The sequence below is a fragment of the Carlito syrichta genome, unplaced genomic scaffold, assembly GCF_000164805.1.
Source record: "Carlito syrichta isolate Samal-C Ts95f unplaced genomic scaffold, Tarsius_syrichta-2.0.1 Scaffold307214, whole genome shotgun sequence".
Lineage (NCBI taxonomy): Eukaryota > Metazoa > Chordata > Mammalia > Primates > Tarsiidae > Carlito > Carlito syrichta.
Genome location: NW_007251310.1, coordinates 342496 through 363556, shown reverse-complemented (window position 1 = coordinate 363556; position 21061 = coordinate 342496). Strand labels below are relative to the sequence as shown.

The 21061-nt window shown below is 50.9% G+C and overlaps 1 protein-coding gene across 1 annotated transcript in view; it reads left to right on the top strand.

Annotated features, from left to right (window-relative positions):
- Positions 1-8214: 8214 nt before the first annotated feature.
- The window catches only part of JDP2 (Jun dimerization protein 2), a 37428-nt gene continuing 24581 nt past the window's right edge, over positions 8215-21061 (top strand). Inside the window, exon 1 of the mRNA XM_008064155.2 lies at positions 8215-8463. Coding sequence (XP_008062346.1) covers positions 8263-8463 — 201 coding nt within the window. The 5' untranslated portion in view covers positions 8215-8262. The remainder of the gene's footprint in view (positions 8464-21061) is intronic.

Genomic DNA, 21061 nt, shown 5'->3' with positions numbered 1-21061 from the left:
CAGGAGGCTCCGTCCGCGCCCCGGGCAGCGGGCGCTCTCTCCCTCTCCTTCCCGCGCCCTCCTCCCCCGTCGTCTGCAGAGAGGTGCGCTCCTGGGGCGGCGGGAAGGAGGGGTGAGCGGGGAGAAAACGGCCCGGGAGACGGGACGTGGCGTGGGCATGGAGGGCGAAAGGACGGGGTGCGGGCGGAGGCGGAGGGATGGCAGGGACAGGCGAGGAAGCGCGGGTCTCGAGGGCCCGGCTGGAGGGGGCGCTGAGACGGGCCGGGGTTTCGCTCCAACGGAGGGCGCGTTTCTCCGGGCTGTTGCTCCGCGGTTCTGGGCTGGGAGGGGCCTGGGGACGGCCGGGCTCCCCTGTGGGCTCCCCGGCCCCCACGCCGGGTTACATAAGGAGGCAAGTCGCTCCTCGAGGTAACCCGCCTCTTCCCTGCCCAGCCCGGGTGAGGAGCTCTCTTCTGCCCCTCCCCTCGGAGGAGGTGGGGAGGGGGGCAGGCTGTCTGCCTGGACCCCCAAACCCTGAGGTGGCAGAGCCAGGATCTGCCTGGGTTCCTGGGAGGAGCGGGGAAGGCAGGGAGGCCTCGGCGCTTTTGCAGGGATGGGTGGGCCACCCGAAGGGCGGAGATGGCCCCCCGGGGTCAGCTCCACTTGCAAGATCTCCTGACCCTGGCCCGGTGTGCCCTCCCTGGTGGCATTCGGTTCGGGCCTCATCGCGTGTGCTGGGGAAGGTGTTGCAGGTCTGTCTCAGGCCGTAGGGAAGTTCTCCCAGGCTTGGCTCCTGGGAGGCTCTCCCCAGGCTTAGTTTGAGGTGAGGCTTTGACCCACATTGGGTACTTGTGTACCCGAATGTCCTTTAAGGGTTTGCTAGGAACTGTTCACAGATCATTTCCCTTCCCCCCAACCTCCTTTCCCTGAGGGTGTTTTTGAAAAACACCACCCATTGCTGTTTTTACCTTTCTAGCAAATCTGGCTGCAGTTTGGGCTTATCTTCCTCTGCACGTTTCTAGGGGAGAGTTAAACCAGGTATCAGGTGTGAGCGTGGCTCTGATTTTATATAAGCCTGAGGGGGGGGGGATGGGGAGTAAGATCTATTCTCATGCCTCTGGGCGGTTAAGGTTTTGCCTTATTTAAAGCAGGGAGGATGGATTTCTCAAAGACTCTTCTGTTCCCCTTCTACTTTGGCTGTGGTTCAGAGCTGCAGGCAGCTCCAGAATCTTCCTGGAGAGCTGGGTGCTGTGCACTTTGAAGGGCTGCAGGAAGGTATGAGTGTGTAGGCTTCTGGCTTTCCTCCAAGGAGATGTGTCGCCAGGTAGTGACAGTGCCCCCCAGGATAAGGGTCTCCCCACTTGTCCCCTGCCTAACCTTTGCAGCCAGCAAGAACATCCCCCCCCCCCCCCCGGGCCTGCTGTCACCTCCCCACCTGTTTGCAGGATGTGGGCACCCTTTGCAACCTGCAGAGTCCTTGGCAGGGCCGGTCTCTCCGGGCCTTGTTTGTCGCGGGGCACTGCTGTTGCAATGGGCTGTCTCTTGAGCAGCTCTGCTTCCAGGTCCACTCTGGAAAGGAAGGGACCAGTGCAGACGTTAGGCGGGTCTGCTCTGTGTTCATTCAGCCCCAGCCCAGCTCAAGCAGGCAGAGCCAGGGCTGAGGGCAAGCTACATTCTTTTCTGTCTTTCTGCTGCAGGATGCTGTGCTTTTTTTTCCATGTGAATGAATTATGTTTGAAATCAGAATGGGAGGAAGAGAAAAATGGAGTGAGTGTGTATGGGTGCGCGTGTGTGCATACCTATACAGGCAGGGGGAGAGAGCAGCCACATTATTTTTACATTTTCCTTTAATTAAGGCTCTGTGGAGGTGTGTTTGAAAACAGAGGGTCTCCTATGCCTTTGAGGAGGGTGAGAACACTGTTTTGGCTGCGTCCCGGGCCATGTGCAGCGCTTGGTGGCCAATGAAACCAGGCCCGGCTCATTCTGCTGCTTGTCTTGGCAGTGGGGTCCGAGGCTTGTGTTACCAGCTCTGGAACGGAGGGGCTGCCAAGCTCCGCGCCTGTGTGTGTGTGTGTGCGTGCATGTGTGTGCACGCGCTCTTGTGTGTGCGTGTGGTTTGGCCTCTCGGAACTCAGTGGAGACAAATGCCTCAGCGACCCAGTCTTGGAATGTTCGGCCTGTGTTTTTTGACGCTGACGGCTGGCTGTGGGAGGCCGGATGCCACCGTTCTTAGTTGTTGTTGTTGTTTCAAGTCTGTTTTCTTGCTGCAGCCCACGGGGACGTAGTTGTGGAGCTCTGTGGGCAATGCTTTGGCTGGCCGATGGCATTTTTTTAAAAAAGGACCAAAGTCGTTATCACAGCTCTGCATGTGTGCCTGTGTTAGGTGTGATGCTATTAGCCCTTGCCACGGGAGGCAGGAAGAGAGGACAGAACACTTGTCCAGGGGCAGTACCTTCCCAGCTTCTTGCTGCCTGGGTACAGATTCTCAGCAGAGGAGAGTTTGTGTGCATTTATTGAGCACCTACATTCAGCAGAGCACAGGGCTCGTCAAGCGTTTCTCTGGTCTCCAGGAAACAGCAGGGGTGCCCTGGAAGACAGTTCCATGTCTTCTGTTGCTGGGGTGGCTATGCAGGGGTCATGCCCACCAGGGTGCAGGGGCTTCTTCTGACCCCAGCTACCCCTCCTTGTCTTCTGGAGACCCCAGGAGTGACCCCAAGCAGTGCAGGGATGGAGCAGACCGAAAAAGATGCCGGCTGTCTGCATCTAGGGCAGGAACACAGTTTAACCTGTTGGTGGTGCCTTGTTGCCAGTGATCTCTGCAGCTGGGTTCTGGCCTGCAGTGTGTAAGAAACCTTAGGAGAAACTGAGGCAAAGGGCAGGTGCTGGACTCCATTTCTGCACCTTTGTACCTTGCCCTGACCTAGCCCTCTCAGTTTCTGTTCTGCAGCTTGCTGCCAGGATGCAGGATGGTCCTGTCCACTTGGGGTTCAGAGTTGGGGATCAAGAGAGCAGGGCCTTGGAAGAGAAGCCTCTTCGCGGCTGTAGGAATGGGAGACCAAGGTTAGATGGAACAATCCAGAGAAGACCTTGAGGGGACATCGGGCACCAGTGCCTCTCCAGGCAGGAAAGCTCTGGTGGCCACACTGACTTCATACTCCCTACGTGCAGGTGCTGCTCCAGGTCCTTCCAAGTATTAGCTAATTTAGTCCTCACTCTGGAGCTGAGGAGAGAGGCACAGAGAGGTTAGGAAACCTGTCCAAGGTCACACCGTTCGTAAGAAGCAGAGTGAGGACGCACACCAGGTGACCTGGCTCCCAAGCGCCCCCCCTCACCCACACCCCTCTCCTGTCTGCAAAGCAGGGCAGTTCTCTGGAGAGGGCCTAGCAGCCTGCCTCATCCTCAGCCTTGGAGCCTTCTGGGCCTCCTTGCCTTCTGGAAGCTGCTTGACCACACCATTCAGATTCCAACAGAGAGGTCATCCCGATGACTCCTCGGCTCCAGAAGGGGTTTGGTGGCCGATCCTCCAAGGTTCATGGTGGTGGGTACTGTGCTTGGTGATGTTTGACCTGGCGCCGTCCTGGCCTTCTTCATGGATCCTTGCCCTCCGCATCCTGTCCACTCCTGGAACTTTCCCAGGCCCCGGCTCCTGAGACCTCCCGCTCCTTCTGCTGGGTCTCTGTTGCTGTGCCCTGCCCTTGGCTTCCAGCCCGTCATCAGTCCCGGGGCTCACCCTGGAACCTCCCTTGATCTGCCGTTGCTCACCTTCCCCCTCTCTGAGCGCCAGGTGTCGAGCCCGAGGCCGTCTTCCCCACGTGCCCACCCGGTTCCGTTCCTGATGCCTGCCCAAGCCGGCTGCTTGCCTGGAGAGGAACAGACCTTCTCACAGAGGCCCGGGGCAGCCTCCCTTCAACCTTTGTTTCTATGGACAGAAAGCCCATGCTGTAGAGAATAAGTTTCCCTTGGCCTGTCTTTGCCATTCTGGGTGAAGATACTGATTGGTGGGCACTTTCTAATAAGAACAGCCCTTGACAAGTTTGACCAAAACAAGACTGTTATTTATTTATAGACACTCTCATTTTAAAAAGACTTAAAGTACCTTACAGCTTTACACACAGTAAACAAGGGGAAAACACGAGGGGAAAAAGACTTAGTAAGCCACCTCTGCCTTTTCTTCTTTTGACTGAAATGACCCTTCCTGTGACTCTCTCCCAGGAGGGCCTGCTTTCTGGACTTGGAATGTTTGGTGGCTTTTCTTCTGCTTATGCAGTGCGGTGCCCTGAGTGTGTACCCACAAATCCCTGAGGAAGTCAGAGTCGAGAGATACAGATGTCAGACCTTTTCTTCACGTTCTTTCTCTTGGATCCGTCTGACCCTGTTTCCTTCAAGCTGGGCTTTCGGGGAGCTGCATCAAATTACCATAATCTTAGACTCAGAGGCAGTTTAGGATCCACTGTGACCTTCTGAATCCTTTCAGACTTATTCACGCCTTGCTAGTCAGTCCCGTCTTAGATTTGGGCATCACCTAGCTCTTCCTCATTGACTAGCTTCCAGCTTCCTCCTGGTCAGCATCCCGAATTGTCAGAGTCTATTTGGAACCCAGGCCTGTCTTTGGAGGCACAGCCTGTTGCCCGATGCTGGGGATCGGCCATTGTGGAGCTCGCTCTTGATTTACACTTCCCAGTTACTTATGGAGACATGGTGAGTGTTTATCGGCCTCCAGACCTCCTAGGCCCTACAGGGGAAAAAACTCTGGGTTCTTCTCCTAAAGCTTTTGTGCGTAGTTCTCCTTCTCCTGCTAAATTGTTTCCGTATGGAACAGCCAGTCTGGGAGATGATTTCACCTCTTGTCATCTTTCCTAAGTCTTCCTTGAAGTGGGCAAGTCCCTCCTGGCCGCTGCCACCAGTGCCATCACCCTCCGTTTTTTTATAGATCCCTAAATCACATCAAATTGTTTTATTTTTCAAATTACTAGAGTTGCCTCTCGCCTTCAGATTGTCAGCCAACTCTTTGCACATAAGGAGGATCCAATTAGGAAAGGCAGCTGCTTGGCCCCTCCATCTTCTGCTGGCACCCCAAGGGTTATTAGGATGACTTCTCCTGGGTAAATGTCAGCTGTTACGGTTGTCTCCTTGGGATGACAGGGCTCAGGGCTTTGCGGTTTGCATCTGAGCAGTTAGGCTCCCCTGCGGGGAGAGGGATGAGAGAAGGACTTCTGCGTCCACAAAGGAGAGCCTGGTGCCTGGTCCCCTGGGCGGGGCTTGTCATTGGGATGGATTCACAGGGGAGCAGGAATGGCAAGAATGTATGGGGCCACTGCTCCCAGGGCTTGCTGTTCCCCACCCTCTCCCCCGGGCTTCCACAGTAGCAGAAAATTCATTATATTTTGGGATCATTTGTTATTGTCTCATGTATACCCTCTGAATGAAGATAAACAGAAGCTGCAGCAAAGCCCATCATTCCTGGAATGGAGTGGGGTCTGGCTTCCATCTCCCGGAGACGGCTCGGGCTTGGAAACACACAGAAGCCTCTAGAGCATTTTTCTTGGGGTCTGCTGTGGGAAGGAGTAATCTAGAGGGGAAATGACAGCTCGGTAATGAGCATCTGAGCTCCCAGAGACAGTCTTGCCCGCTGCTGAAGTCTGCCGTGAGTTAGTGTCCTTGGGTTGGTTTGTTCACTGATTTCTTACTTCAGCAAGTACTGACTGGCCACCCTTTCTGTGCCAGAACTGACGCTAAGCACGGGGGTCAACCGGGCCACAGCCAGCCATGGCTGGTGCTTGTTCCTGAGTCGCCCTCTGCTTGCCACGTGGCCACATAGTTAGGCCCAAGCATGGTGTTGCCTCCAGAAGGGGTCCTCATGCCAGCGCCTTCCCTGTTCTCCCCAAGGAGGGCGAGGGAGGCATGTGGCTCATCGCAGAGCTCTGGGGCAGTCTCCTCCCTATCCAGCCCCCCCACCCCCCGCCATTGCAGGCTCCCTGCAGAGGGTGAAGGGGGCTCTCCTGCCCCTGGACTCCAGTCCCACTCAGAGTTTGAGGATCACAGCACATGGGATACTCCCATGTGAGAGGTCTTGGGCTGCCATGGGGTCATGCAGGGAACTCCCTGAACCTGGCTCTCCGTGAGAGGTGGCGGGTCCTCTGAGCGAGAGAAGGATCCCCTGTAGACTAGTGTCTGAAAACCCACCATGAGAAGGTCATTCCTTCTGCCAATGGCGTTGGTGCGTCTCAAACCCCAGGAGGCAGACAAAAAGCCCAGAGTGAGTAAGTTTTGGAAAATGCACAGAAAATCCTGGGCCCAGGAGTCTAGCTAGCCCCGACTCTGTCCCTCTCTAGCTGTGTGACCTTGGGCAGCTCATTTAACCTCTCTGAGCTTCAGTTTCCTCATGTCAAAAGGAGGTTGTGGTGTAGATGATGAGCACAAAGCCTCTCCCAGCTCTCAGACTATTACTTGATGTGATCAAGGCTCAGATCCCTCTCTGAAATGGCCCAGGGGACACTGGATGCTAAGGTGGGAAGAAAGGGAGTGGGGTGGAAAGAAGAGGCTCTGATGTGGGAGGTGTGGCAGGTGGAGCACAGGGACACCAGATGCAGATGGTGCGAGGCGGGGCTCTGGGCAGGCGGCTTTGTGGATGGGCTGTGGGCGCTGAGGAAGGCATGGCGGGGCCTCGGTCCATTCCTGCCACCTTGCTTTAGCAAAGTGATGTCCCATGGAAGCCTTTGTGGCTTGAGGGTGCAAATCACTCACATGCTTGCCACTTCAGAGTTCAGAATCTATTGAGAAACCGATGCCAGGTTGGGTAGAGAGCCAAATTTCACCTTCAAAAGTGAGATGGAGATGGAGAAGGTGGCTTATGTTTGTGGCCAGAATGGGTTCACGAGTGCCCCTCTCTCGAATGATCTAGACCTGAGAGCCCGATGGTGGGGGGGGGGGGTGGCTGTGAGTCACCCTCCAGAGCCACTCCTGTAGGGGGCAGATAGCCCAAGACAGTGTGGCCATTGGAGTTCCTTCACTCTACCCACTAGGGAAGCCCCGGCCGATGGGCATCCCCGCTCCCCATCTTGCCAGATCCTCTTCTCTTCCTGGAGGAGACAGGGACAGAGGGAGAGAGAGGCTGAGACATTCAAGATCCCTAAGCCAGTGGGGATTTGGATTTTACGGCCCCGGGCAGAAAGGTGCTAAATGATTCCCTTTACAGGACTGGAATCCAGAAGCGGTTTTGTGCTAAAATCCTACTTACAAGGCAGCTTAGAAGCTAAGACTGTGCACATCTGACCCCCATATACCTAGGGCCTGCCAGCTCATAATAGGTGTTCAGTAATCGGGTGGATGCATGGGCAGGAGCCCTTTAAGGGCCCTGATGGCTTCATTAGCAGACAAGCTTTCTCCCTGGCCATCTGTGCCTTGAGATGACCACTTCTTACCCATGAACTTTCCCCAGTAAAGGGAAGGAGAAATAAGAATTCCCTTTGTGTTGATCTGTCAAATTTGTGCCCATTTTTCATGCCTGCCTCTGATTCCTGTATATGCCTTCTGTATCTGGCACAGTTAGAATATTCGTTTGCTCTGAGAATGAAGATACTGTGGAGGAATTTTCTGGTCCTGGGGTCCACTGGGAAAGCACATGCTGATTAATTCCACCTCCTTTGCCTCAGTCTCTTCCTCACAAATAGCAGACACACACACACACACACACACACACTCACCTTCAGCTTAGATTTCCTTCTCTCCTATGCAGGGCGTCTTAAGTATGCAGAATAGGATGTGTGATTGGTGGGGAGGCACCATGCCAGACCAAAAATAGCTTCCTCTGAAGCAGGTGCAAAGGGGCCCAAGATTCCACTGTTATAATTCATTCTCTTCAGAGGCTGCAAGTTGCTGCTTAACCCTCAGTACTGCCAGTTAGCTAGGTACAACCTTGGGCAAGTTATCTTTCCGAGCCATGGCTTCTTCCTCTGTGTAGTGCCCTCTGGTCCAGTCTGAGGGGCCAGTAGAAGGATAACTGTGGTCCCTGGCACACAGCAGATGCCGGATCAGTGTTGCCTATGGCTGGGTTAAGGGTTGCCTTCAAAACACAAAAGGCAGGCCCTCCTGGGCAGTGCCAAGGATGACCTTGGTGTGACTCAATTGATCTGGTGCTCCTGTATAACAGGAAGGGCTTCAGGGCAGGAGGAGCAACTGGGTGGGGAAGGGATTCAAGGGGGCTTGGTAAATCCCTTCAGGGCCCCTCGCGGCTGACTGCCTGTCCTCTTCTTACCCCCAGGCTGGCTGGCCATTCCTCCTGCTATGATGCCTGGGCAGATCCCAGACCCTGCTGTGACTGCGGGCTCTCTGCCAGGGCTCGGCCCCCTGACTGGACTGCCCAGTTCGGCTTTGACCACGGAGGAGCTGAAGTACGCTGACATCCGCAACCTCGGGGCCATGATCGCGCCCCTGCACTTCCTGGAGGTGAAACTGGGCAAGAGGCCCCAGCCTGTGAAAAGTGAGGTGAGCGAGCGAGCCCGGATTTCCCAGGCAGAGTCCTGGGGCTAGAGTCCTGGGTCTGGCCCAAACCCGCTGGCATATCTTAGTCCTGCATTTCCGAGAGTGGTCCAGGACTGGTGGCATGATGCCATCCCGTGGCTTGGTCAGAAATGCAGAATCTCAGGTCCCATCCTAGACCTTCCGAGTCAGAATCTGTGTTGTAACAAGATCCCCAGGGATTCATGGACATATTCGCTTGAAAAGCACTGGCTGGGGCAGGCTGCTCAACCCACCTTCAGTTCCTCAAGGGGCAGGGGAGAGTGGTAATAACAACAACAGTGAATGATGCTCTCTTGGCAACCTCTCTGGGTGGTGGAGACCATGGAACTGTGCACACATTTTGAAAAGCACTCGAGGGAATGCCGATATTAGGTTATCTTTAAAAAGTTGTTATCGTGGCCAGGCGCGGTGGCTCATGCCTGGAATCTCAGCACTTTGGAAGGCTGAGGCGAGAGGATTGCCTGAGCCCAGGGGTTCAGCCATTCAGGAGCCTGGGCAACTCGGTGAGACCTTGTGTCTATAATAAATCAAGAAAAATTAGCCAGGCACAGTGGCATACTCCTGTAGTTCTAGCTACTTGCAAGGCTGAGGCAGAAGGATCACCTGAGCCCAGCAGGTTGAGGCTGCAGGAGCAGTGAGTGTGCCAATGCACACCAACTTGGGCGACAGTGAGGTTCCGACTCAAAGAAAAAAATTGTTATCATTAGTCACATCATGGCCTCTGCTCCTCTTGGCCCCTTTTCTGCAGCTGAAGCAGGGAACTTGGAAGGAGAGTGGCGTGATCTCCCTTCCCAAGTGGCTGCCAGACACAGCCAGCAGTGTCCTCTTGGGTGGTGTTTTCAGAGGACCCACAGAGGAGGCATCCCCTCCTCGGGTCCCTCATACCTGCAGTTCTCACGAGCCCTTTTCTTGGGGTGCTGGGAGCAGTGAAGTCCCCAGCATGGGCTAGGGTCAGTGCAGGGCGTGCCCCCAGCTGCTTGGAAGGCCTGCCCCGGTGAGACCCAGCAGGGCCGTTTCTCCTGAGGCCTGCCAGAGCGGCTGCCACTTGGAAGGCGGGTGGAGAAGGGGTGGAGTGGGGGCTGGGATGGGAGGGGGCATGGAAGCATCTGGACATTAGGAGCAGGCTCTGTCTGCAGAGAACATTCCCAGACAAAGGTGTGGGAGCTGGGAGGCTGGAAGTGCTGGAGGGGCTCCTGAATGGAGAAAGGTGTCTGGTGCTGGTAGGGGAGAGTTGGGAATATTATGCAACTCTACTTCTCAGTCCCCCTCTTCCCACAGGGACCATAAAAACTGCAGAAATAGGCTGCCGGGGGCTTGGCCGAGTGCCAAACTGGCTGTTTTGGGGCTGCATCTGATTCTCAGATGTGTTTTGTTTGGCCAGCACAGTATTTAGAAGGAAACTTGAACCCATGTTTCATTTGAAAATTTTGATTAAAAAATTGAAAGATCTAGGCTAGATGTGGTGGCTCACGCCTGTGATCCCAGCACTTTGGGAAGCTGAGGCAGGAGGATTGCTTGAGTCCAGGAATTTGAGACTAGCCTGGGCAACATAGTGAGACGTTCTCTCTTCAGAAAACCAAAAAGTATCTGGGCATGGTGGCACACGTCTGTAGTTCTAGCTACCTGGGATGCTGAGGTGGAGGTCAAGGCTGCGGTGAGCTGTGATCGTGTCACTGTACTCTGGTCTGGATGACAGAGTGAGACCCTGGCTCAAAAAAACAAAAACAAAAACGGGAAGATCTGGTCATACACTGCCCTGTTCAGCATGGCAACTGCTGAACGGAACGGACAGGGTCACTCTGCTTTCTCCTTCTCTCCAGTTTGTCACAGGACCCCACACCGCCTCCCTGTGACTCTTGATCCTGCTCACGCGATTGGTTTTGCTTTTGCTGCTACTAGCTGCCTTCATGTACTGCGACTGCCTGGCCCTGTAGCCATTTGCACTCAAGACTCCTGGATTAGCCGCATCATAGCTGCCCACTAAAAACTGTTGATTTCAAGAAACCGTGTGGTTGTGATTATATCCTCCTAAAAATCAAGGTCTTGTTAGTCAGAGTGCTATTGCAGAGCTTCCTGGCTTGTTTAGTATCTGTTTTCTTTTTCCTTTTTTTTTTGAGTCAGAGTCTCTGTCACCTAGGCTGGAGTGCAGTGGCACACTCACAGCTCACTGTAACCTCAACCTCCTGGGCTCAGGTAATCCTTTCACCTCTCAACCTCCCAAGTAGCTAGAACTACAAGCATGCACCACCATACCTGGCTAATTTTGGGGTTTTTTTTGTTGAGAGAAGTCGTCTCACTATGTTGCCCAGGCTGGTCTCAAACTCCTGGGCTCCAGCATTCCTCCCACTTTGGCCTTCCAAAGTGCCAGGATCACAGGTGTGAGCCACCACACCTGGCCTAATGTCTGTTTTTCTTGATAGAGGATTCTTGTCTTTTGGTGATCCTCTAGTCACCTTCCTCAGCTCCAGCTTGAAAGCATCTGTTGTGAGGTCTTTCGATGGCATAATCACCATTTAGAGCTGGTTAGTCGCTGAGCAGTTGCATGGGTCCCTGAGGCTGTGCGTGGAATGGATGAGGAGTTGTTGCCACGGGCAGGGGTTGCCCAGAGGGGCTTTGCCTGGAGGCCTGAGTGACCACCTCTCTCCTCTGTAAAAGGCGCTGGAGAAACTCTTTCCTTTTTTTTTTGAAAAACTACCTTTATTTGGATTGAGTATTTTTACATTTTACAGCCACCCCCAAGTTGGTGGCATCTGCCCTGTACCCAACAGTGACGCGCTGTCCTCGCAAGCACCCACGGACGTGCACCATCCAGGCCTCGAAAATAACAAGCCATTTTTAGGGCGTATTTGCATGTCCTCCCCTCGCTGTCAGACTGCGGTGTTGTGGGGGCGAGGAGACAGATGGCACCGCGGAGATGGAGCTGGCGTTAGAGGGACGCCAGCCCTGTGCTGGGAACCTGCTTCCCAGTGCTTCCTAGATCAGACCCCGGGCCAGGGGGAGACAGCTCTGGGCCATGGGGCGGGGGGACTCCTGCAGCTGAAGAACCCATGTTCCAAAGGTTTATTTGCATATGGCAAACTGCCTTGAGTGGATTTTCACACGGGCGTTTCAGGCTGTTAAAAACTTCTTGAATAATAATAAGGGACTAGCTCACGTTGGTTTAATATAGACTAGGCCCTGTGCTAAGTGCTTGACATGCATGATTTTGTTTATTGCTTCCTTCATCCTGGTGACCTGGTTATCCCCATAGTAAAGAAGAGCGAAGAAGAAGGTCCAGTGATGCAGAGTCACGTGCTAGGACACGGCAGCGTTGGGGTCTGGGGAGTAAGGGTCATTTGCTGCTGCAATTGCCTTGTTACATATCCTGAGCCAAGTCCCAGGCATGGCACTAGGCTCCCCTGGGAAGATCTTCATTTATCCTACACAAGAACCCCAGGACATCCTTATGATTCCTGCTGTTGTACCCACATTACAGATGAGGTCAACAAGGCTTAGAGACATCCAAGGTCACGAGCTGGGAAGTGGACCTAGGCAATCTGACGTCAGAGACAAAGCCTTTTCAACAATTCTTTTGGAGACAGGGTTTCACCGTGTCACCCAGGCTGGAGTACAGTGGAGCGATCACAGCTCACTGCAACCTCAAACTCCTGAGCTCAAGTGATCCTCCAGCCTCAGCCTCTTCAATAGCTGGGACTACAGGCATGAACCACCATGCCTGGCTAATTTTGTATTATTATTTTAATAGAGACTGGATGTTGCTCTGTTGCCCAGGCTGGTCTCAAACTCCTAGGCTCAAGCGGTTCTCCCATATTGGCCTCCCAAAGTGCTGGGGTTACAGGGGCAAACCAATTCACCTGCCTGGAGCTAAAGGTTTAACATATGCTGTGTTGCCTCCCATGCCCCTGTGCCCCTTCCAGCTTCTAACTGGAGTCCATCAGGCTGGAGAGGCCAGATGGACCTGGCTCCAGAATGTTCAACCGTTTTGGTGACATGGCCAGATGAGCCCCTTGCCCCTCAGTTCTGCAGCCACATGGTCTCCCGGACCCTGGAGAGAGAGCAGACCAAGCCCTGAGCAAGCAGCACTGACAGCTGGCTCTTGGGCTATTCACTTGCCGAGGCTGGTGGTCTCCCGAGCCTTGTCCAAACACACAAAGCCGTTCAACAAAAGAAAATTGGAGGAATTACATTAAACACGTTTTATGAAGTATAAGGTGCTTTGTGCAGATGCTGTGATGATGTGGTTGACACATGACTGAAACTGTTGGTGCCAACTGCTTGCCTGTGGTCCATTTGTTCTGCCATATTTATTAAGCACCTACTATGTGCCAAGCACTGTGCCTTGCACTGGGAACTAAACTATGAACTGAGCAAAGTCCCACATCTCTTGGAGCTGTATATTGTAGTGATGGCCTCTAAAAAATAAGCAAATTAATATGCGGTATAAAAGGTCAGGTAGTAGCCGGGCTCGGTGGCTCAGCCTGTAATCCCGCGCCTTTGGGAGGCTGAGGTGAGTAGATTGCCGGAGCCCGCGGGTTCGAGACCTGCCTGGGCAGGCGAGACCTCATCTCTACAATAAATCAAAAAATTAGCCGGGCGTGGTAGCGCGCACCTGTAATTCCAGCTACTCGGAAGGCTGAGACGAAAGGATCGCCGGAGAACAGCAGTTCAAGGCTGCGGTGGCCGGGAGCGGCCACTACACTCCAGTCTGGGCGACAGAGTAAGACTCTGACTCAAAATAAATAAATAAATAAATAAATAATAAATACATTTTTTTAAAAAGTCAGGTAGTGGTCAGTACCATGAAGAAACGTTAAGCCTACTGAGGGCGTGCTCAGTGACAAGACTGCTCCTTTTGTTGTTGGCCAAGGACTCGGCCCGGCGTTTCCTGGGTTATGGGATTTTTAGAGTCGTTGCAATTCTTTCCTTTCCAGTATTCCCTTTCAAGACAGCTTTGCTCTCTGGCTCTTTCCACAGCTTTCCTTCCTCCACTTCTCTTTCTACAGTCCCTCACAGCCGGACTCCTCAATCAGCCCGTCCCTGTTGGCCTTTCCAGGTCATCTCTCAGCGAGTGTGGCTGCGGTGGCCACACCCTGCCTGTGGGCCTGGAATGCACTTCAGTTGGGAGGGGAGCCCGGCCTGAAGTCCTGCCCTGGCCCACACACCAAACTCATGCTTCACCTGCTGGATGGGACTCCTCACCCTTTGGGTCACTGTGCAGTGCTCTAGAGGGGACTCAAGAGTTCAAGGGAGGCTGAGCTGGATGTCCTTTTGGGAAATAGGTTGTAAACTGTCATTCTAGAGGCAGGAGGCAGCCTGCAGATTAATCTTGTTTGACCCTCCCAGGGTGACTTTCTCTTTCTTTTTTAAAAGTTGAATGAAGTGCTATATTTAAAAGCCAGGAAATTGGTCTTTCTCGCTTTTTTTTTTTCTTTTTTTTTTGAGTCAGAGTCTCACTCTGTCGCCCAGGCTGGAGTGTAGTGGCATGCTCACGGCCAATGCAGATTTAACCTGCTGGTCTCAGGCTGTCCTTCTGCCTCAGCCTTCCAAGTAACTGGAACCACAGGAATGCACCACCACGTCCGGCTAATTTTTTTGATTTACTGTAGAGATGAGGTCTCACCAAGTTGCCCGGGCTGGTCTCAAATCCCTGGGCTCAGACAGTCCTCTTGCCTCCACCTCCCAGAGTTCTAGAGTTACAGGCATGAGCCACTGTGCCTGGCATCCTGGCTGCTTTTTTTTAAAAAACAGCAACAGAATATCTAGCCATTCTAAGCTATACCCTTTGATGCAACGAGAGGCTGAAACTAAGGAGCAGATGCCTGCTGTACTTATGCTGTCTTTAGTTCATCGCAGTCCTCACTACTCCCTGTTGCCCTGCCCCCTGCCCACTTCACACTGTCTGTTTTAACAGCCTGTTGTTGAGTTGTGTCTTGTGTTTAGGTCCCACAGACAGGGACTGCATCTTATATTTCTTTTTACTTCTTCCAGTCTGTGTTCGGTGCCTCTCACAGTTTGTATTTTTAATACATGCCCATTGGTTGGAATGTTAGTTGCTGTGTCCATTTGGCAAGCCATTTAAACTTCCTATCTCTTGATTGCTAGACCTTCTGATTCTTCCTCCAACTGTTATTAGCTTTTCTATTTCTGGATTTAAGTAACTTCAGGCAGATAAAAAGAGAATGCAACAAAAATCAAACCCACCGTTCCCAAACTTCATTGATCATTAAAACAGCTTGGGAAACTTTTTTTTTTTTGAGTTGGAGTCTCACTCGGTTGCCCAGACTGGAGTGCAGTGGCCGCTCCCGGCCGCCGCAGCCTCGACCTGCCGGGCTCCGGCGATCCTTCCACCTCAGCCTTCCGAGTAGCCGGAATTACAGGCATGCGTTACCACGCCCGGCTGATTTTTTTATTTATTGTAGAGATGAGGTCTCGCTGCCCAGGCGGGTCTTGAACCCACGGGCTCGGGCAGTCCACTCACCTCAGCCTCCCAGAGGCGCGGGATTACAGGCTGAGCCACCGAGCCCGGCTCGGGAAACTTCTTAAAACTGTAGGGTTCCAGGCCCTGTCCCAGGCCTCCGGAAGCAGAATGTCTGAGGGCAAAGGCCGGGGACTCTGTACAGCTTAGCAGGCACAGAGATTACTTGTCTGCATTTGGAGCTGCAACCCTACACAATCCAGGCTCTTCTTCAGGGTTCCACCTTGCAGATTCAGGGTGTACATACCATCATGGACTGCCCTTTCCAGTGGGGGACAGTTTCCTGTGTGGATCCATCCAGTGGCTGGATCCACATCCTTGGCATTTTCAGAGCTGGTGAGGAGACTTCACTGATAGTGGATTTCACATTGGCAGTTGACCACCTTCCCGAGGGCCCTGGAGAACACTAAGAGGGTTTTCATCTTTGGATGAAATGTGAATTGGAATCTGTGGACCCTAGTGGGGCCTTGGAAGGCGTGTTCCCTCTCAGCCCAGGTGGTCTTCCCAGACTCTGTTCATAACAGAGACCAAGACGTGCATCCATGTTTAGCCTGAGCATGAAAAGTTGCCCCAAACCAGCTGATGTGCTGAGTAAACGTTGGCCTAAGCACGCTTGTGTTTTTAGTGATTTGAAACGTAACGGCAGCCCACTGACATTTTTTAGCAAGCCTTGCATAATTGGTTTTTAATCTGTGGCTCTTTGGAATAGCGTTGGCTTTCTTCCTCCTGACTCAGATGCTTTTTTTGTCTTGTACTTGTTTGGCAGAGAGATCCAATCTGTTCTTTCTTGGAACCAAATCTCCCAACTCATCTTTGAAATCCTTAATTTCCACTTTAGTTCCGTTACTTTGTTAGCACATTTTCAGAAGCTGTTGGCTTTTTTTGTTAACAATTAAATTTGAGGGAGAATGAGTGATAGTTGATGGCAACTATGAGTGAGTTTAACATTGGCCCCTGTGGTATAGAATCTTATTTGAGACCATATTCCAGGCACTCACGGGGTTTCTGAAATTTTTCTTTAAATCAGAGGTTGGTCACACCCGCTTGTCCCAGCACAAGGTCTCCTGGAGAGGTGATGGTGAGGATGTGACTGAATCTGTATGTCTTTAGCAGAAATCAGACACCTCTGAAAAGTTCAGGAATTCCTGTGACTTCTAAGGTTTTCTGTCTTCGGGTGGGGATAATAATAGTACCTACCTCTTCGCATTACTATGATAATTACACGAACTAATGCAGGCAAAGCTTTCACTGATGCCTGACACTTAATAAGAAACACAAATGGAAGAGAGGGTTGTGATCCACTTTCAAATGTGTAGTTTGTGCCAGTTGGTTTTTTTAATTGAATCAAAAACCTGTCACTTGGGCCTCCATTTCCTTGAGGGTACTTTGCCCTTGAACATGGTGGGTGACCCAAGTGTTTGGAGGTGCCTGGGCATCGTGGGAGCATGGCACCATCCTGGCTTCCTCTCCAAGTGGCTGTGTCTGGGGCCTGGAAAAGCTTTGGGCTCGGATTCAAGCTTTTGCATTCACTGTCTGACTCTGTCACCCATTCCCAGTATGACGGTGGTACAGACATGGTAAAACGAGGAAATGAAAACTCCTAGCATTTCCTCATGAAGATTCAGGAAGGTGCTATTTAAAACATGACCTTGACTATAGCGCAATATGTCTGTCAGTGACCTTCATTAGGGTCCGCGTCCATGCTAGTGAATTGCCTATTTCTACAGCACTGGCCTTTCCAATGTGTTGAATCTGTGACGTGGGTTTCAGGAAAGCAAGTAGATCTTCCTGTTTCTGGTTGACTGTACAATTTTAGTTATCATCACAAACTATGGATGACAAGGCTCTTCACTCCTCTGTTTTCCCCCAAACTGCCTGTGTAAACCCTTATCTTATTTCCTATGGTGTAAGGTCATTACTGGATTCCCAACAGCCATCAGTTTCCTAGCAGTCCTGAGAAACAGACTCTCCTGTCAACACCTGTCATCTCATTTTGATGTCCCTAAATTCACTTAAAATAATAGTCAGAGTTGGGAAACTGAGTCCCCTCAGAGCGAGGCTCATCTGGCTGAACAGTACAGAGCCATTCAAGTCTCTCTTCCCTCTGTGGCGCCCAAAAGGCACAAGGCAAGTTGGCCTGAGGTTGGAGCACAAGACCTAGAGGGACATGTGCATGGCTTCAGGCAGGCTGTGAAGGTGCTGAGAGTGAGGTCCCGGCCTCCTCTGGGTTCTGCCCCCACTCAAGGTTGTGTTCAAGCTGCCCTATGCTGGGGCTCTTTGACTGTGCTCTGCTCCTCGGCTGCAGGGTCCCCTTTCACTGACCATGGTGCATGTGCACACTCTGGGTGACAAACTCCTTTACGAATTGCCTTTACCTGCCTCCTTCAGTCCCCCAACTGCCACCAATAAGAATCCTTGGCTTTTTTAGCAGCGATGGAGCAAAGCAGAGAACGGCTGCATTGGAATCGTTGAGCTTCAGAGAGGTCATTAGATGTTTGGGCTTCAATTTTCTCCCTTGTAAAAATGGGATAGACATAGGCTAGGTGCAGTGACTCATGCCTGTAATCCCAGCACTTTGGGAGGATTGCTTGAGCTCAGGAGTTCGAGACCAGCTTGGACAGCATAGCAAGAACTCATCTCTACAAAAAAAGGAAAAAAATTAGTATGGCGTGGTGGCATGCACTTGTTGGCCCAGTTACTCAGAAGACTGAGGCAGAAGTTCCGCCTGAGCCCAGGAGGTCAAGGCTGCAGTGAGCCGTGATGGTGCCATTGCCCTCCAGCCTGGATGACAGAATGAGATCCCAACTCAAAAAAGAAAAAATAGGATATACATAAATTAACTTAAAATGGATCAAAGACCTAAATGTAAGAGCTAAAACTATGAAACTCTTAGAAGAAAACCTGACCTTGGATTAGGCAGTAGTTTCTTAGGTGTGACACCAAAAACAAAAAATTGACAACAAAATTTTAAAAATAGATACACTGAATGTCATCAAAATGTAAAACCTGCCATGAAATTGTCGTGGTGGATAAAAACAAAAAAATTTAAGGTCTGTGTGCTTTCATGAACACAAAAAGTCCACAGAATGAGAGAGAATTTTTACAAATCATAGATCTGATAAATGACTTGTATTTAGAATATATAAAGAATTATTGGGCTCAGTAGCTTAGCCTGTAATCCTAGCACTCTGGGAGGCCGAGGTGAGTGGATTGCCTGAGCCCGCGGGTTCGAGACCCACCCGGGCAACTTAGTGAGACCTCATCTCTACAATAAAAAAAAAGAATTATTATAACTCAATAATAAAAAGTCAGATAACCCAGGTGAAAAATGGGCAAGGGATCTTAATACACATTTCTCCAAAGAAAGTATACAAAAAATTGTTCAAATCATGACCCAACAAGGAAATGCAAATCAAAACCACTTTTACTAGGATGATTATAATTTTATTTCATTTATTTTATTTTATTTTTATTTTTTTGAGTTGGAGTCTCACTCTGTCACCCAGACCGGAGTGCAGTGGCCGCTCCCGGCTACCGCAGCCTTGACCTGCTGGGCTCCAGTGATCCTTCCGCCTCAGCCTTCCAAGTAGCCGGAATTACAGGCATGCGCTTCCACATCTGGCTGATTTTTTTTAAAATTTATTGTAGAGATGAGGTCTCGCTGCCCAGGCGGGTCTCGAACCCACGGGCTCTGTCAATCCACTCACCTCAGCCTCCCAAAAGCATGGGATTACAGGCTGAGCCACCAAGCCCAGCGATTATAATTTTACAAAAGAGGGAGATAATAATAAGTATTGGTGAGGATGTGGAGGAGCTGTAATCATAAATTGTTGGTGGGAGTGTAAAATGGCACAGACACTTTGGAAAACATTTCCTCCATGGGTTAACCATGGAGTATAAAATCCAGCAATTCCACTCCCACATGTGTAAGGGGGGGATCCAAGAAACCCTGGAATTTATTTATAAAAGTTTGTGTATTTATTCTCACATGTTCAAACTTTAGTCACTTTCAAAGTACTCTCTGTTGGATGCAATACACCTATCAAGATGCTTTTTTCACTGCTCAGAACAGTTTTTGAACTCATCCCTTTTGATACCTTTTAGTGCTTCTGCTGTTTTTTGTTTCACCTTTTCCACATCGGCTAAACCTTTCCCTTTGAGGACTTTTTTACCTAGGGAAACAAAAAAAGTCACTCAGGATGAGATTGGGTGAATAGGAAGGTTGGGCACAGGGGTCATGCTGTTTTGGGTAAAAAACTACTGAACACTCAGCATGGTGCACTCATAATCACCTATCAAGAAATGGGCAAATGCACTGAAAGAATCTCCAAAAATAAAAATTCACTGAAGCAGAATGCAGCCTCTTACAATGCTAGCTAGTACACTGATGCTGATGGGTTCCTAGATCACTTACCTAGTGGGGGAAGCCTATACTACAAAAGGCAAGGCTTGCCCTCCAAAAAATAATTTCATTTTTTTGGGGGGGTCCCCTCATATACTTAATAGAGAGGAAAATATACCCACCCAAAAGCTTGTGCATGAATATTTCTTGGATTTTTGTTTGCTTGCTTGTTGAGACTGTCACTCTGTCACTCAGGCTAGAGTTCATGGGCATGACCATAGCTCACTAGCAGCCTCAAGCTCCTTGGTTTAAGTGATTCTCCTGCCTCAGTTTCCTGACTACAGATGTGTGCCACCAAGCCAGGCTAATTTAAAAAAAAATTTTCTTTAAGAGATGGGATCTTGTTATGTTGCCCAAGCTGGTCTTAAGATTCTAGCTTCAAGTAATCCTCCCCACTCCTGCCTCCCAAAGTGCTGGAATTACAGGTGTGAGCTATCATGCCTGGCCCCTACATGACGTTTAAAGCAGCATTATTCCTAATAACCCCAAAGTGGAAATAACTCAAATGTCCATCAATACTTGATGAGGGATAAATAAAATGTGGTACATCCATACAGTGGAATATTATTCAGTCATAAAAAGGAATGAAGTACTGATGCATGCTACAATATGAATAAACCTTCAAAGCATTGTTTATCCTGGGAAAAAGAAGTCAGTATTACATGATTCCACTTATATGAAATGTCCAGATTGGGCAGATCCAGAGAGACAAAGTAGAGGCAGCACCGTGGTTGCCTAGGGTTGGGGAGATGGAAGGAGTGGGGAGTGACGGCTAAGGGCAGGGTGTTTCTTTTAGGGGGCGATGAAAATGCTCTAAAACTGTGGTGATACTTGTGTAGCTCTGGGACTATACTAGATGATGGCGGACTGTATTTAGTTGGCAAGTTGTATGGTATGTGTGAGTTTTATCTCGATAAAGCTGTTCTAAAAATGGGGAAGAATGGCACCTGCCTCCCAGTGGCATGAGGAGGCTGAAGGTGGACTATGTTTGCAGGTCCCCTAGTGTGCCGAGTACTCTGGAACTAGTAGCTATGGCTGCCGAAGCCCCTTTCAGGCCGACAGCAGTGCAGGAGCCAGGAGCCAGGAGCCAGTTAGAGGCACTTTTCTCTTCTTTTCTCATCTTTCTCTCTTTTTTATTGCTAATAACTATCCGGGAGCATAGTCAGCAAGCCGGCAGGACCTCATACAGATCTGGAAGGGAGTGTGGTATAGAACAATGGTGTCTAACACTGGCTATTGATGAGAATTCCCTGGAAAGCCTTTCAAAAAATACTGACTGATTCAGTTCCTCTGGGTGGGGCTGGTAGGTGGTTCTCACCTGTAGCCACCACTTGACAGCCCCGGCACAGTAGAACCCAGCCCAGGTCTTTGGAGGAGTGAGGACATCTATTCAGTACAGAATTCTTCCTGAGCAATGCACTTTAAGGTTTGCAGACATTTCTTGTAGACATCATCTCCTCTGATCTGTTCCAAAAAACCCTGTGAGGTAGGTGTTAGCATTCATTATTAGGGAGCTAAGATTAAGTCACTTGTCAGGGTCTCACATTTGTTTTGTTTTGTTTTGGTGTGGTTTTGTTTTTTTTTGTTTGTTTGAGTCAGGGCCTTGCTCTGTTGCCCAGGCTGGGGTGCAGTGGCACAATCATAGCTCACTGCAGCCTTAAACTTCTGGGTTCAAGTGATCCTCT